This window comes from Carlito syrichta, unplaced genomic scaffold, assembly GCF_000164805.1.
Source record: "Carlito syrichta isolate Samal-C Ts95f unplaced genomic scaffold, Tarsius_syrichta-2.0.1 Scaffold311867, whole genome shotgun sequence".
NCBI lineage: Eukaryota > Metazoa > Chordata > Mammalia > Primates > Tarsiidae > Carlito > Carlito syrichta.
In genome coordinates, this window is record NW_007255963.1 from 146164 (window position 1) to 164434 (window position 18271).

The 18271-nt window shown below is 37.4% G+C and overlaps 1 protein-coding gene across 5 annotated transcripts in view; it reads right to left on the reverse strand.

Annotated features, from left to right (window-relative positions):
* The window catches only part of KIDINS220 (kinase D interacting substrate 220), a 118396-nt gene that overhangs the window by 81026 nt on the left and 19099 nt on the right, over positions 1–18271 (reverse strand). For 3 of the 5 annotated variants that reach the window (XM_021718149.1, XM_021718147.1, XM_021718148.1), the window contains exons 3-8: positions 15900–15998; positions 14855–14953; positions 10376–10474; positions 9561–9662; positions 3865–3963; positions 591–788 (exon numbers count right to left, since the gene is read on the reverse strand). In XM_021718149.1, the coding sequence (XP_021573824.1) occupies positions 591–788; positions 3865–3963; positions 9561–9662; positions 10376–10474; positions 14855–14953; positions 15900–15998 (696 nt within the window). The remainder of the gene's footprint in view (positions 1–590; positions 789–3864; positions 3964–9560; positions 9663–10375; positions 10475–14854; positions 14954–15899; positions 15999–18271) is intronic. The other 2 variants (XM_021718150.1, XM_008069218.2) reach the window with 1 other exon arrangement.

The window sequence follows — 18271 nt, forward strand, 5'->3', positions numbered from 1 at the left end:
AAAAAAAAAAAAAAAAAAAAAAAAAGTTTGGAAAGACAAATTATCTGGAACAAAAATCTATTCTCTTTGATGGTAACAAATGTAGATGAAATAAAGTGACACTATAGCTGTCAATGAACTAGATGAACATTTGAAAATTAGATAAAAATTCCTTGGAATAATGATATATGACAAAAGCCATGGATTCTAAAAGAGGGAGCTGTGAAGCTAAAGCTGTCAGTAAATCTCTAGCTACATTTAATTAAGGGAGAAGGCTGGCTCCCAGACCTGCACCTATAGCTATCCAATGTCTAATCAATGTGGCAGTTACAGGGCAGTTGTGCACAAGGCTGATTCATTTTCCAGTACAAGACTTAAAGTTCATGACCTCATGAGACATCTCTTTGCCCTGAAATTATATTCACCAAGTAACAATCTTCAAAAAGACTGAATTATTTTTAGCTTATTAGTTTCAAAGGTAGAAATAAAACTTGTTATCTTAAAACAAGTTTATGCGATGCAAGAAGAATCTTGAAAGGTAGTAAGAAGCAGCTAACATAATCTTCCATCCTCTTCAACACTAGGAGGCAAACGTGAAATAGATAACTCACCCTGTCAGGTATGTTCACATATGTTCCAGCATCGAGCAGATCCTGGACAATCTCTGTATGTCCCTCCTTTGATGCAATCATCAAAGCTGTATTTCCATCCTTATCTGTTAAATTTACATTTGGATTCCGCTTCAAAATTTCTTTCACTGACTGTGTGTAGCCTCCTTTCACTGCCACAATAAGTGCAGTCATTGAATTCTTAAAAAAAAAAAAAAAAAAAAGCCAAATAAATTAGTATGTTCTAGAAAATATAATTTTTGTCATAATCATAAAACTAATGTTTTCAAATAGGTGGCCTATTAACAGTCATTTCTGATAATAAAATGCCAATATAAACAACCAGACACATTACAAACATGGCCAGGAGGTATCTTTTGTTTTTGAAGATACATGAATTATTTTTTTTTCAGTTTTATTTATCCTATTTTATTCTTTACCTCTATTTATTTGCTAAGGTTTTCTATTTTTTTCCAGAAGAAGCTGTATTTGGCTGTTTAAGTATGCCCATTAGTTCTCTTGCATCATGAGAACTGTTATGAAGTCCAGTTCTTTGATGATAATCAGAAATTGGACTCATTTACAATGAACAAACCCTCTCACCAATGTAATGAAGTATAAAATAGTTGACAGGATGAATAAAATCAACAAATTCTCAATCAAATAATCCAAGGAAAGGTGCTCAGACTTCAAACTAAGAATTCTTTATAATACGCCTACAGGAAACACTAAAGCAAAATAATGAATTTATAGCCATTGTAAATCTTAAGAAAAGATAATGTATGCTCAAGCTCTGCGTTTCACAGTGATCTAGGAACCCCATTTTCAAAAACTGTCATTTTAAGTAGTTCTTTAAAAACCTGTACATCTACTTTGCAACAATAGATCACCTAATAGAAGAATCTGGTTTGTTACCAGGAGTATTAAAATTGCTTCTTGAGATGTTGACCTACTCTGAGATGTCACACAATTTCCTTATAGTTCAGCTCTTAGATCTGCCCCCAAAAGCAAGTTGTTATTAAATTAACAGCCTTTTCAGATGCTTGAGCAGTCGGTTAGTCATCATAGAGACATCATAGAGCCATGCATCCATGTAACCAATTGTCCAGAAAGGCAAGTGAAAGGTATGACGCCCACAGCTTCTTCTGCCAATATGGAAAACTGGAGGAACTGGTTGAGAGCATGCCAAAAAGTATGATATAAAGAGTTTACTCTTGTTTCATGTACCCAACATCAAGAGATTTGGTAGTATCTCTTCTCAGAATCCTTTATGATTCATCTCACAAAATGTCATAATTCTGTAAATTATAGTCTGTATTATTTTAACTGGTTCTTGTGCATAAATGTTGTTTCCCTTAACTATCTTCTTATAGGTTCAAAGGAAAAGCAATTTCTTAGGCCTTTCCCATCTCTCCAGTATACTTGGCATAGGCTGGGAACCCAGCAGGTGCTCAATAATGAAGTAATAACTGTTAGTTGGTAAGATGTATTTTACCAATTTTTAAGCTTCCTAGGCTTTAAAAGCTGATTTATGAATTTTTAAATCTGCTTACTGAAGACAGAAAATAGGACACAGTTAAAAATATCTAAGAAGGTACTAGTTTCTTTAAAAAAACTATTATTTTAAATTTTAAAAGAAAAAAAATTAAATTGTGTATAACTTTTTTCCACAGTTAATACTAAAAACTATTTGATTTGAACAGTTTATTAAACAATTTACACTAAGTGTAGGAAAAAAACAAACTCAAGTTTCTTCTATTCTCTCACGGCACAAAATACTTCTACAAGGGGGTTTTTCCCCACCCATCAAATAAGCAATCAGCTCTGCAGCAGACACCAGCTGGGTATTCTACAATACAATTCTGATGCTACCTAGCTGGAGACAGCATCAGATCCCACAGGTTGGGGGCTCAGTCCCCAAGACTGCCCCTACTTCTAACGCCAACTGAAAGCTCCAAAGTTGTTTTACCTGCTTCTGACCAACTAGCTATAAATCAGGGTTCCCATAACTCCCTCCTTAGGTTCACTTGATTTGCTAGAGTGACTCACAGCACTCAGGAAAACACTTATTTTATGTTTACCAGTTTATTGTAAAGGACACAAATGAGCAGGAAGATAAAGAGACACATAAGGCAAGGTCTAGAAGGGTCCTGAGCACAGGAGCTTCTGTTCCTGTGACTTGGGGCATGCCACCTCCTGACACGTGAATGTGCTCTTGTTCACCTTCCTGGAACTCAGTCCTTTTGGGTTTTTATGAAGGCTTCATTATTAAGGCTTGATTAGCTAAGTCAATGGCCACTGGTGATCAACTGGACCTTCAGCCCCTCTCCCCTTCCCAGAAGTAGGGGGCAGGGTTTTGAGTTCCAACTCTGTGGAGCACATGGTTTGTTCCTCTGGTAACCAGCTCTCCCACCAGTGGTTATCTAGGAACTTTCCAAAAATCCCATCATTAACATCAGTTTAGGTGTGGCTGCAAGGGGCTTGTTATAGGTAACAAAGAGTTTCACCTTTATGGCTCCAGAGCTGTTCCAGAAACCAAGGACAAAAGGCCAAACGTTTTAACAAAAGACATTCGTAATGCTCTTGTCACTTAGGAAATGACAAGGGCTATAAAAGCAATGAGCCAAGAACCATGGACAAAACCAAAATATGGTCACACGCAGCACATTTTGGTCAATGACTGACTGCATATTCAACAGTGGTCCCGTAAGATTATAATACCAAATTTTTATTGCACCCTTCTTATGTTTAGATACATAACTACACAAAACACTGTGTTGCGACTGTCAACAGTATTCAATACAGTAACCTGCTATCTAGGTTGCAGCCTAGGAACAATAGGCTATACCACATAGCCTAGTTATGTAGTAGACTATACCATCTAGATGTGCATACATACACTACTCTGTGATGTTCCCACAATGACGAAATTGCCAACTGACACATTTCTTAGAACATATCCCCATCCTTAAGTGACACATGACTGTATATATAACATAATGTCACACGAACATTATTGAAAGTTATTCTTTATAGCTTTAGCTTCGCAAAACTTATGTATATTAGCGATAGATACTTAAAGGCATATATGTATAATCTATAATATTTATAGTTTAACATACTTAGGATAATAGGAAGAAAATGCTTGTTCTTCTAAGTTACTATCACTTAAGAATGAAAGAGAAATTTTTCTAGGAATATACTAAGAAAAAATATTCTCTCTCTTAAAATCAAAAGCATAGCTCTATTACCAGGAGTCAAAATGTAAGATACTTACAGCTCCTTCTTGATCTACATCAGCTCCCATGGCCAATAAATGTTTCACGCATTCCAAATGACCCTTTCGTGCGGCCCAAACCAAAGGGGTGGTTCCATACTATTAAAACCAACAATACATTAAAAATTATCATCAGAGATGTACTAAAAAGAAAAAACTCTCAATGAGAATATTAAGAAAAATTATACTTTGAGTATTCTTAGATAACTGTATACAGTAATCATAATTTTAATCCTAGACAAGTCCTATTTTTCCCATTTTATTTTTCCTAAACAGATCAGTGCACCAAATATCTTGTAACCAATTGTATTTACCTTTTATAATGAGGCCACGCCTGTAATCCTAGGACTCTGAGAGGCAGAAACAGGAAGATCATTTGAGGCCAAGAGTTTGAGATTAGCCAGGTCAACATAGCAAGACCCTGTCTCTATAAAAAATAAAAAAAAAACTAGCCAGGTATGGTGGTGTGCACCTATAGTCCCAGCTACTCAGAAGGCTGAGGCAAGAGGATTACTTGGGTCCAGGAGTTGGAGGCTGCAAGAGACCTGAGTGATAGAGCAAGATCCTGGCTCAAAAAAAACAAAGAAAAGAAAAACTTGCATAATGAGTGACAATTTTTCCACCATGAAGTCATACAGCCCCAAATTTTCAACAAGTTTTCATGGCTTCTCATACCTTGTAAATTTAAAGTCCAACAGTCTGACTGCAGAGGAGAAAACAGCGACAACCAAGTACCAAACAAACTAAAGTCCTTCTAACTACTTTACATAAGTTAACACATGTAATGCTTATCACAAGAATAAGAGCAATTCACAATATCACATTTTCACAGATGAGGAAACTGGGGTCCTGTGAGGTTAATTAACAGGCTAAAGCCACAAAGCTATCAAAAAGTAAAACAAGACCCATGAGCCCAGCAGCAAGCCTGGCTGTAGAGTCTATGCTATTAACTACCACCCAAAGTCAGCCTCTAGAAACTGCACTCAGAAGCACCTTTCCCTCAAACATGATTCAAAAGACATTGGAGAATACAAATCATGTATAAAGGCAGTGGTGTACCTTTGGGGAGTCTGGCAATCGGAGACATATAAACACCCACAGTGACCTTTAGGTATGTGAGAGCCCACCAATGAAAACTCACATTTAAAGAACATCTACTTTCTAAGACAGCAGTGTCCAACAGAAATTTCTATAAGAATGGACATGCTCTATAATTCTGTGCCGCCCAATACAGCAGTCATTAGTCAAACATGACTATTAAGCATTTGATATGTACTAGTGTAACTGAGGAACTGAGTTTTTAAGTTTATTTCATTTAAAGTAACTGAAGTCTAAGCAGTCATGTGGCTAGTGGCTACTGTACTGGGCAGCGCTGCTCTATAAATTATGCTGGACATTCCACCAAGCACACTGGTGAAGGTTGCAACCCCGGGCACTCTTCCTTGATGGACAGAACTGTGCAGCTGCCCAGAATCATAGGGCTGCTAAAAGAGCATGTGGTAGTGGAAGCCTCCCAACAAGCAGGAAGGCAATAATGAAGGGGAAGCAGCTGTCAGGGCCTCAAAGCCGACTCAGAACAAATGTGGAACCCAGGGAGATTCCCAACTCCCCCACTGCATCCCACCATGCAGTTCTTCAGTTCTCCTCCTTCATAGATAACATTTTCTCTGGTTAAAAATGCCTTCCCTGGCCGGGTTTGGTGGCTCAGCCTGTCATCCCAGTGCTTTGGGAGGCTGAGGTGAGTGGATTGCCTGAGCCCGCGGGTTCGAGACCCGCTCGGGCAACTTGGCGAGACCTCATCTCTACAATAAATCAAAAATTAGCCGGGCATGGTAGCGCGTGCCTGTAGTTCCAGCTGCTCGGAAGGCTGAGGCGGAAGGATCGCCGGAGCCCAGCAGGTCGAGGTCGCGGTGGCCAGGAGCAGCCACTGCACTACAGTATGGGTGACAGAGTGAGACCCCAACTCAAAAAACAAAAATGCCTTCCCTAACTTTACAAATCAAGATCTTAGACATCCTAAAAGATAACACACGCAGACATTCACCCTTCATAAAGTCCTTTTAAAATACACCAGTACAGTGCTCATTCTTTCAACACCTATTGTATTTAACTGTGCCCTTCTTATACTGAACTACACAAAATTACATGCTATAATTTCTACTCTTTCCCCTGTCCCAGCAGAGTAGCCAGCTAGTCCTCATCCCTAATTCAGCAGAGTATCACTTTCATTATTACGAAGACTTCTTGACACCCAGAGAGACCTTCTCTCACCTTGCTACTTATCTACTGCAGAATGGCCCAGTAGCCAGCACTCAGAACTACCCCAACACGTCTCTCTCCTCTTTTTCTCAAATGCTGGTCTCTGTTCCTCATAAATGTAACCCCTTTATGTGTATTCTTGATCCTGCCTTCCTCTGTTCCATCTAGCACCTTCCCCAATAACTTCCTCCCACATCATCAGCCTTCTTATCCCTCTTCTTAGTAGGCCTCCAATTTCGATCCTTCCATTTAGGTTTCTCCTATTCTAACAAACTTTTCCAACAAGTTATCCTCTTAAGATACTCTTCATTGTCCTTTCTTTCAGACTTTTCAAAATAATTTGTAATTCCTTACCAAAAGCCCCTTGAAAACTACTTTCTGCTATAAATGTTAAAACCACTAGGCCTGAGGTCACCAACAGACACCTAAACCCCAGAACTAAAGATCTTTTATTCAGTTATTTCTTTTCTTCCTGAAAACTCTGTAGCTTTCTGAATGATACTGATTGTTCCTTCCAACTTGAACTTTTAATTCACCACCTTTGAGACTACACCGGCCAAATTCTCCTACCTCTGAAGATACTACTAATAACCAGCCCTTTGCTCATCACATTCCATTACTACAGTTATCAAGTCCACACCCACGCAATTTCAAGAATCACCTCTATGCAAGCCCTGTGTCCCCAAGCAGCCCAGGTCTCTACGTCCACTATCTAGTAAAACACCTTAAACTACAGGTGTTCCATTACTTCAGAGTCAACACACCTAAAACGGACTTTCCCTTCTCTAAAAATTAGTTCCCACAAAAACCTCCCTATTTTTGTCTGTATTAAAAATATCCTCTTAGTCTTCAATCCATAACATAATGCGCAAATCAACATTAAGTTTTCTAAAACACTACTCTCTGCCAACCTACCCCAATAATTTTGAGCATCTATAGGGCAGATGTCCAATCTCATCGGATATCCCAGGCCCATCTGAAGGTGGCTCAGCACTCATCTCCATCCCATCAGTGTGCACACTGGGGCTTTCTTGCTCGCATTTTGCCCTGGGCCCAGCTCATCTCCATCAAGGTAAGTTCTACTCTTCCTTCAAAGTCTAGATTAAGTCTCACTTCTACCAAATCTTCACTGACTGTTCAGCCATCAGCGAATTCCCCCACATGCAAATTCCAAAGTCTTTTGGCCCTGAGCCTTTGCCTCTTACATGTCCCATTTATCTTCCTGCTTCTCCAAACAGAGGTAATTTAACAGGTATAGGGTACTGCAGACTTTAGGTGCTAAACGTTTTCTCAAATGTTAAAGAGCAACCCGATTCTGGAGAGTGTTGAATGCTGGGCTATCCACACACATTTTACTATGGGCCAGAAGGAGATAATAAAGGCTTCTCCGTGATAATTAAATAACACCGACAGACAACACCGCATCCGTATCAGACACACATCAAACATGAGACAGTCAATCTGAATTAGCCAATTATAAAAAATACAATATTCCTAAATGCCATATAAATATTTGCAACAGCTTCCTTACAGTCCTCATTAAGCTATTATTTTACACATTTTTGTTTGCGTCAGCATCACACTGTCATCTAGACTGGAATGCAGTGGCATGTTCATGGTTTTCCACAGCCTCCAACTCCTGGGCTCAGGTGATCCTTTCAACTCAGTCTCACAAGTAGCTAGAACTACAGGTGTGTAACACCACACCCAGCTAATTTTTTACTTTTGTAAAGAAAAGGTCTCACTATGTCGCCTAGGCTAGTCTTGAACTTCTGGCTTCAATCAATCCTCTTGCCTCAGCTTCCCAAAGTGCTGTGATTACAGGTATGTTTTACTCAAATTTATGCACAGAATATATTACAATTACGAAAAACAAATCTTGGTCAAGCATAGTACCTTGCACCTGTAATCCCAGTGCTTTGGGAAGCCGAGGTGGGAGGATCATTTGAGGATAGGAGTTTAAGACCAGCTTAGCCAACACATCAAGACCTCATCTCTACAAAAAATCAAAAAAGTCAGCCAGGTATGGTGGCTCATGCCTGAAGTCCCAGTTCCCTGGGAGCTCAGAAAGGGAGGTAACCTCAGCCCAGGAGGTGGAAGGCTGCAGTGAGTTGTGATAATGTGTCACTGCACTCCAGCCTAACCAACAGTGAGATCCTGATGCAAAACAAAACAAAAAAGAAATCTTTAAGTGATAGCTATTTTGCTATATTTAGCTACTTTGTTATTAATGAGACAAAAATATGATTACTTCAACAATGTGACAAGTTCTAAGACAGCTAATAGAAGTAACACAGGTAAAAAATGGAAAAAAAGGAAAAGAATCATTGCTTATCTTCATGTAACTTACACTCTAGTGGTCAGACAGACATGGTGATCAATCATTGTAAGGCAGTAGGCGATGTGCATTAATGGAAGTATGCACACAGAGTAAGAAAGTACACAGTAAGGGGAATCTAGGCTAAGGAGACTGAACAAGGAAGGTAACACTCAAATGAGCCTCGAAAAACAAATAGGAGTTCATCAGGCAGAGAAGACAATAACATTCCTAGCATAAAGAATGGAATAAACAAAGAAACCAAAGTTCACAGAACATCAGACAATCTGTTGCATCTAAAAGCATAGCATATACAGAAAGAAACAGCAAGAAGTGAGCCTGAGAAGATAGGCTGAAGCCAAACCGAGGAGCCTGGGCTTTATCCTGAAACAGTGAAAGCCATCAAAGCACTCCAAAAGCAAAGACAAAAATGATAATTAGATAACTATTTATTCAATATGAGGCAATCCTCATATTGAATCTTTAGCATTTTACAGGATTTACAAAATCCTTAACACTTAATGGAGGAATTTCTGGAAGTGATGACAAATGGGCTGTGCCTCAGAGGTGAGCAGAGGCTAAGGCACACGAGGAGGAGAGGGCAGGCACGCTGTGAAAGAGCACCAAACTCAGGAAGCTGCGCATCATTGGGAGGCTAGCGTGCAAGGAAGTGTGGGTTACAGGCAGCAGGAAAAGGAGGAGAAACGGAGCAAGGCCTATCTTTACCCATCATACCAGAGATGGTCTTCAAGATTTTAAGCACAAGAGACATAACCAAACTTGAATTTAAAGATCAGTCCGGCAACAACATGGAGAAAGCAGATAGGACTGAAGGTATGAAGAAGAGTTACAATAGAAAATTTCAAACAATGAAGCAGGTATTCTATTATCCTTGTCAGTTTTCTTGAGAATGATGAATGTGACCAAAACACCCAGAAGGACACTCAGCATATAATGTACACAAGGGATCCATCTATAAGATATAAATCTATTTAAAATAATATGCAAAAATAGAAAATACGTTAGAGCAGCCTCGTGAGACCCTATGAAATGTTTATAACTTAGACACACTGAGTGGACATAACATGGACTGGAACCTGGAAAGAGTCTGTTGACCTACCTTATCAGAGCAGTTGACCTTAGCACCATTTTGCAGTAAAAGATGCACTATATCTGCATGGCCTCTCCCCGCTGCCCAAATGATTGGGTAAACACTGTACTGCTGGGATAGGTAGGCAGGTAGGTAGGTAGGTAGAAAGGAAGGAATGAAAGAAAGGAAAGAGGGAGGAAGGGAAAGTGAAAGAAAATCTTTTAGGTGGATATTTACAACATATATTTAAGTAAATATCAAAGGAACTAACACAAAGTGATGCTTTTTGAAAATCAAGTTACAAACCATTCTCCTTTAAAAACACACGTAATATAATTGACAACTAAGATTCAATGAATCTTAAATAAACATAAATCATGAACTCAGTTTTTTATAAGTTCAACACATTAAAATCTGATTAACTAGCCAACAGGCAATATAATAAGAAGAAACTGAAATAAGAGGAACGTAACTATTATAATAACGTGTAGGAAAAAATCGTATAGTTATTTGATAAATGTCTCTTTTCCTCAAATATGTTTAGGTTAAAAATGTACAACAACAGAAAACACGAAGATGAATAAGGATTTCAAAACCTCCTTTTGAGATGTTATATATAATTAACATTTAAGCTCTAAGAGTTGCCTTTTTGTTGACAAAAGTGTGAAATAAACAGCTTGAGAAAAAAATTATCATCGTTGTGTTTTGAAATCACATTCTACATCATTATTATGTTTAACAAGGTAAAAAAAATTTCTGTCCACCTAAAACAAGTACAATCAGGCTTCAGTATTCCCTAAGAAACTTACCACTTATATAAAAATGAACTTTTTGTTAACGCTTACCAGACCAGTGACACTTGGATTGGCACCATGAGAAAGAAGCAACTCTACTACTTCAGTGCGGCCTTTATAACATGCCCACATGAGAGCTGTCCATCCCCCCTGAAGAAAAAGAAAGGAGAAAGGGAAATAAAATACTGGGTAATCTCCAAGCATAAAAATGTCTCTAATGAATTCCTTCAGTGAATATCCTTATAAACCATTGTTTTCTGAAGGTAATACTATGATGTTTTAAATTCCCAAGATCCTTGGAGTAATATACAATAACACATAAGTCAAATCTCTGACGTCCACAAATGATTACTCCAAAGTTTGTCCTATAACATGAAAACTGAAATAGTGAGCACTCACAATGGGCTCTTCCAAATTTCTAAGACTTATTTTGGCTGTCTAAAAACGTTTCTTCAGAAAACCTTCTACGTCCCTAGGTATTCTCTCCCTTGTATGAGCCCAGACCTTATCCAGAAAAGGATTCCAGTAATCATAATCCACTACTGCATTTAAACACATTCTTTAAATCCAGATCATTATAGCACCTCTTGCTAAAAGAGGGAGGATGCTAAAGCAACGAACTGTGATCAGGATTTTCCAGAGTGGGCAGGGTCATCAGGTCTGAATTTACACCAACACTTGATGGCATTCTATTTAACTAAGCTACAGGAGAAATTTTCTTTTTAGCTCGGATGCAACTCAATAAAAGAGACCAATGTAAGCAAACCTTACTAAGAAATTAATGTTGAGCTTGTTTGTTTTTAAATCAGTATTTGGAACAATCTACATTTGGTTCTGAGACAATAAATCACTTAATCCTTCTGATTCTGTTTCAGCATCACTAAAATGGATATAAAATATTTGCCCTAATCCGGAAAAGGCAAAACTACAGAAAGGGAAAACAGATCAGTGGTGGCCAGGGGTCAGGGAGTGGGTGGAGAGGTTGATTATAAAGGAGCCGCATGAGGGGACTGCTGAAGTGATGGCACTGTCAGTCTGCCTGGAACTGTGGTGGTGGATACATGACACTGTGCGTGGGTCAAAAGCCAGAAAGTATATGCCAGAGTGAATTCTACTGTATATGAATTTTTCTAAAAATTAACAAGAATATGAAAAATATGGAAAGGAAATATAGAGGAATTAATATGGACTCATTTAAATAGATATATATTTCTGTAGCTATCTATCTGTATATGTGTGTGCATGCATGAGTTCATATACATACATATATTTCCAACCCTTATCCACTAAGAAGGCCTAGAAGCAATGACATATTTGCAATAAGCACACCTAATGCCTAGATTTTCTAAACATTTTCTAATAAAAGGAGGCAGATATCCTTGGAAAACCAGTTGATTCCAGTGCTAGAGTAGGAAAAATACAAGAAGTACATGACCCTGAAGCATTTTGAGGTGCCAGAAAGTAAGGAAGTGCTTTAAAAAAATTTTTTTTGTCTTTTTGTTGTTGTTCTTTCTTTGTTTTGAGTCAGAGTCTCACTCTGTCGCCCAGCCTAGAGTGCACTGGCATGATCATGGCTCACCACAGCCTTGAACTCCTGGGCTCAAAGGATCTTCCCACCTCAGCCTCACAAGTAGCCAAAACTATAAGCACATGCTGCCAAGCATGGCTAATTTTTAAAATTTTTTTTGTTGAGACGAGGTCTTACAATGTTGCCCAGGCTGCTCTCACATTCCTGGGCTCAAGCAACTTTCCCAGCCTCAGCCTCCCAAAGTGCTAGAATTGTAGGCATGAGCCACCATGCCTGGCCTGAAAATTTTTTTTAAAGAAGGACAGAGTATCTTTAAGGGTAAAGAAGTCAGCCTGAAAGAGCTTCCAATGACCAATGGCAGAACAACTTGAGCAATAAAATAAGTATAGTACTGGAGTATAACCCACAGAATAAGTATTCAGAAGTCTAAAGAGAGAGAAGTGCATATATATATACATATATATATGGGTTTTGACACACACAGTGTCATGTGTATGTGTGTATATATATGTATATATATGTACTCTTGTATATACATATATACACACATATATAAATGTACTTCTCTCTCATTAGATTTCTGAATACTTATTCAGTATACACACACACACACACATATTCATATATATATATATGGAGAGAGAGGGAGACAGAGACCGGCAGTTAGGAGGAGTGAGGGAGGGCACTCTTCCTTACAGAAGAATTCTAATTAATAAATGCAAAATTAATAAGGGAAATAGAAAATCACCACTATAACTGTATTGTTCCCAAAGTATTTATTAATTACAAAGGGAAAAACAGTATTCTTACAGTGGAGAAATCTGACAGATACCACCTTAATCAAGAGATCAAGGATGACAATACCTGATGTCATGCGATTACTCTCATGTAATAATGTCATATTGATATCTTGTTCTCCCTAAAATGGTGCACTGACAAAGGCACATCACCTCTATGGTTTCCTTCCCAATAAAGCCAATCACAATCGAATCATAAGAAGCATCAAATAAATCCAAATTGAGGGACATTCTAACAATACAGACGGATACTCTTCAAACGTGTGAAGGTCATAAAAGACGAGACACTAACATGATTTATTTAGGTCAAATTATAGAGCTGGGCATTTAGTCAAGTTTTACATACACCAACATTCTAACCTACAAAATACCTGCCCAGGACTTTTTAAATACCATGCCCTCACTTTGATTTGAATAATGTCCCCCATGCAAGAATCTATGAGATAAAATTTTAATCTCAAGAAAACTACGCTTAATTTCACAAAAATGAAGAGATTGAGACCAGTTAACTACAGTGATAGCTTCAGAGTTCATGATTTCTTTCATCAGTTGGTGTCCATTAAAGGTTCTCCCAGGAAAAATCTTCTCTAGACTTCCAGATATTATATCCTAGAATTCTTCCAGAACCCCACAGCACCTCAGTGGTCACTATCCTCTCCTTCAACAACTTAGTGACTACTACTACCCACCTTCCCTCAATTTGGTGGCTACTACCACCCACTCAATTCTTTGAGGCTAAGTTCCCTCAATATAGGCTATTAAAAGAGAGACAATCCTCAGTTTCTCTGACTTTCGGTGTTTAAAAGCCAAACATAAAGACTCTTTAAATGTTAAAGGTTTTGTGATCATCACTTCAGGGAAAAAGGAGAAATAAGGAGAACCAAAAAAGTTTAAGAAATCATTTTTACAAATCTTACCATGTTTTTACATGTTCATAATGTACATTTCATAGTTCCTAACTCCCTTGCTGATATACATAGAAGAATGATAGAAGAGAAAGTCTTTGGAGTAGGTAGACGTGGGTTCAAAATCCAGCCCGACTACTTACTGGCTATGTGACTGTGGAAAGATCACGTTTTCCAGTCTCAGTTTCCTCAACTGTACATTAAAAACAAAACTAACCCTTGGTCCATAGGATTGTTCTGAGAAGTCAATGAAATAACACAGAGGCTACAGAGCACCTAAAGGAGCTAGCACAGAGTAGGTACTTACTATTATTAACTCATGAAATAATCCAGTAAGTTACCTTTAATACAATATGGAGAACTAGCTAATTCCCTGCATTTCCCTTCTACCTTATGTACCAATAAGGTAAAAAATACCACTTTTACTCTCAGCCGCCATATACAAATTTGCTTAATACTGACACCATTATCTTCTCTCCCTAAACTTTCATTCCAATGGCCCTCTGCATCTTCCTGTAAAAATAAGGATACCACTCACTTTGCTAAGTTTTGAGAACAAATGAAAGATTAGAGATAAAAACCACTGTAAATTATAACACACTATTGAGTGCAGAATGGTGGCATGCTTGTTTCTTAAAAGCTCATACCACCTGTACCTCAAAAACCATCATCAGCTAAGCAGTGCATGCTTTATATATCAAGGCAGATCATTTCCTTCCTTTTTTCTGTTAAAATTAACTTTTGTAAAGGTTGAACATTTTTCAGAATAAGGCAGAAATGATCCTTCTCTTCACCTTTATGTTTCAACCAGATGCCAAGAGCAAATAAGAGCTAAGTGATAATTAAGGATCACATCCTGATAAACTTTTCTAATGTGTACAGAGAGCATGTCTAAATAGAATTACATTTTTAAAACAAACCTATAAATATTATGCTGAAAATTATAACTTAAAGCAACTGACTTAGTTTTAAAACTATATAACATCCCTCCTAAGTCCCATCTAAAAGAAAACACATTTCTCAAAAGTTCTAAAACATTGATAAATATTAAAGGGTAATGAGTTGTTTTTAACAATATTTCAGAATTTTAAACTCTAAAATAAACTGACTAAGAATATTCTAAAAGAAAAACACTGAAACACCTGAATTTTAAAACATTCTTAAAGGGTCATTTCAACATCTAATCTCAAATCCTAAAAACATTATATATCACCTCACAGATAAAAATAAAAATTTTGACACATATTATAGGCCATAAAATTTCAGCTAATTGAGAACATATTATAAAAAACATACATACCATATCACGGTGCTCCAAGTTAACACCGCATTTAAGGAGTTCTTCCACAATGTGGACATGCCCTTCTTTTGATGCAGATATAAGTGCTGTCCAATTATCCTTGAACACATATATAAAAATGGTATCATTTTAAAACCAAAAATCACATTCTAAAGTGAGGAAAAATATAAATGAATTTATATACCAAACTGACATGATTTGACCTAAACACTAAACTATAAGATAATATCGAAGCTTGCTTAAGAATTTATCTGTCTACTTGAATCACCACTAATGTTGTAAAAATAGTCTCACAACTGTTTGTTCATTCTTCTCACTGAACTTCTAATCACATACTGTGCTTTTTAAAAAAAAGAAAAGATGACCATCAAAACCTCAAAGCTAATCCCTGTGGCTCGCAACCATTACTACAGATTGAAATTAAAGAGCCTGTAATCAGGTTGAAAGTACACTCACAGGCTACTAAACTACGATCCCATATGAGGAATTTAGGAAATATGTGGTAAAGAAAAGAACCATTTTCCTTTATTTTTTAAATAAAGAATATAACTTTTATTCATGAGTGTCATTTAATTCACATGATCATTCAATTATAAAACAAAATAAAATAGAGGTAGCTGTGTAACCCTCAAAAGCAATTCCAAGAAAACAAGGAGAATTAGAGAAAATGTAACTCCTGGAATGGTGATTTACTTCTCAGAAGTGACCACCTCCTGCTCATTATCATATCTAATGCTATTTTTCATAAATTACCATTACAGAGAATGATTTAACAACATGACTCACACATGGATATTTTCTAGGCAGGCACTATATAGAATGCATATGTGCTCACTATTCTGCCAATGTGTCTATATATAAAAAAACATAAAGAGCTGAGATCCTTCATTAAAAGTAAAAATTTCTCTCCTGTATTGGGCAAAGCTCAGATATGGCTGAAAGTATAATTTGTAATCTATTACTTTTGAATCACTTCTTAAAACAAAGAAACATCAAAGTTAAAAAAAAGAAAAGAAACAAACGAGTAAATTATTTTAACATATACCAAATCTTCCAGATTGCAGTTAGCTCCATTCTTAATTAATTCTTTCACTATTTCCAGATTGCCTTGTTCAGCAGCTATCATCAATGGAGTCTGGCCACACTAGAGAATATATAAGACATGGGGGCTTATCAAGATGCTGTACTTTTACTGAAACATCACTGTTTACATGTACATTTTCATGAAGACATGTTAGACACTAGTTGTGTTTCCATATTTATTTAAGTTAGAATCACTTTGAAAACCTAAGTTTCAGTTAATTAATAATTTGAAAGTGAAAGAAAAAATAAAACTTAATTTTTCTTCCTATACTATTAGTTACCTGTTTTTGGCACTGCAAATCCATTTAAAATAAATACTTTACTTATTAAAATGAGTAATATTCAGATATGGAAAGTAATTACTAAAATGTATAGAAAATCTCAGAATACCTATAGTAACCAAATTCTGTAACAATAAAGGTAGAATATAATACAGAATTTTCTTAGTCACATTTTATCCAAAACAAGACTAGAGGGAGAAAAGTAAAATAATAAATAAAAACAACACAAATGCAATATATAATAATACACAGCCTGGGCAATACAGCAAAACCTTGTCTCTACAAAAGAAAAAAAAATCAAAAGTTAGCTGGGTGTGGTGGCACACACCTGCAGCCCCGGCTACTCAGGAGGCTGAGGCTGGAGAATCACTTGAGCCCAGGAATCTGAGGCTGCAGTGAGCCGTGACTGTGCTACTGGGCAATAGAATAAGAACCCAATTCAAAGAAAAAAAAAAGAAGAAGAATACATATGCAGCTTTCTTTTTTTTGAGTCAGGGTCTCCCTGTGCCACCCAGGCTAGCATGCAGTGGCACTATCATGGCTTACCACAACCTTGACCTCCTGGGCTCAGGCAATCCTTCCACTTCAGCTTCCTGAATAGCTGGAACTACAAGTGTACACCACCATGCCTGACTAATTTTTTTATTTTTTGTAGAGATGGGGATATCACTATGCTGCTCAGGCAGATCTCAAAATCGTGGGCACAAGCAATCCTCCCGCCTTGGCCTCCCAAAATGTTGAGATTACAGGCATTTTGTAAGCCTTCCCTTACAAACTTAATTAATTAAACTAAAGCTTCTGCTACTTTAAATCAGAGTTTCCCAGCTCTGTACTAAGAAGGAGTCTCAGGAGTACAGAGATTTGTTCCTTCAGCCCTGGAGACGAGGGGGCAAGACCCAGGCAGCTGGATCCTGGGACAAGTTACCTCTAGTAGCAAGACTCATCTGTAGGAGCAGTACAAACGTTATGCTTTTCTGTAAGCTCTATGACAGGAAACATATTAGGAAGCACCAGGTTAAACTGATAATACTAAAGGTGCTACAACACAGTAAGTACATGAAAAAAATGTATACCAAAAATTAAGTTCAATTACATAAACACTTAAACACCTATACAGTATGCATCTATCAGTGTAGGGGAAAATAGATCTATGATTCTCTTTAATGCTAACATAATTCCTCTGCTTAAAACCCTTCAGTGTTTTCCCACAGTTCTTTGGGATAAGAACCAAATCCTTACCCAGACTGACACAGGCCCTGAATGATGGAGAGAGCAGGACAGGCCTACCTCTCAACCCAGACTGTGCCATTCCCAACCCCAAGGTCCCCTGCTGCTCTTTCCCACCTCCTCAACCAGTCTCCTATAATTTCCTTTCCTATGATAATCCCTGTCAGTAAACACGTTTTTATTTGTGTGACTATTAACTGATTACGGTCTGCCTCTCCTAAAGGTGCTAACCTCCATGACGATGGAAAACATGCCCATTTTGCTTAGGGGTTTAAACCTGTATATCCAGTGTGAGGGACAGTGACTGCCACACAGGTACTCAAATATGTGCTGAGTACACGAGTGAGCAAAATCTCAAAGAATGTGAACACCTATTAAGAGCAACATCCAAAGAAGCAAATAATTACAATACTTGACAAAATACAACATGCTATCTTATAAAAACAATACCAGTAAAGAGTTCAACACAAATACTGGTTGAAATAGAGTACAAGGGTACATTAGATACAGACATTCTGATGTTAGTGATGGATACTAAATTATATGTGGTAGCCACATAATTCAACCTGCGTCATAAGGGAATGAGGTACTACACATAAATGGATTTTCCAGGTGAAAAGTATATCCTTTATACCTTAAAGTTGATGATAGCTTTTATGATCATCATCATTCTAAAAAGAAATGCACATACTGTTACTTGCCTTAAACATTATGCTTATAATTCTGAGTCATAATTACAGACATCAATTATTATACCATGCATGCCTCTAAGTTTCCTGGCATACTTTCCACAACATCCTTCTCCCTTCTAATCTACAGGTGATAA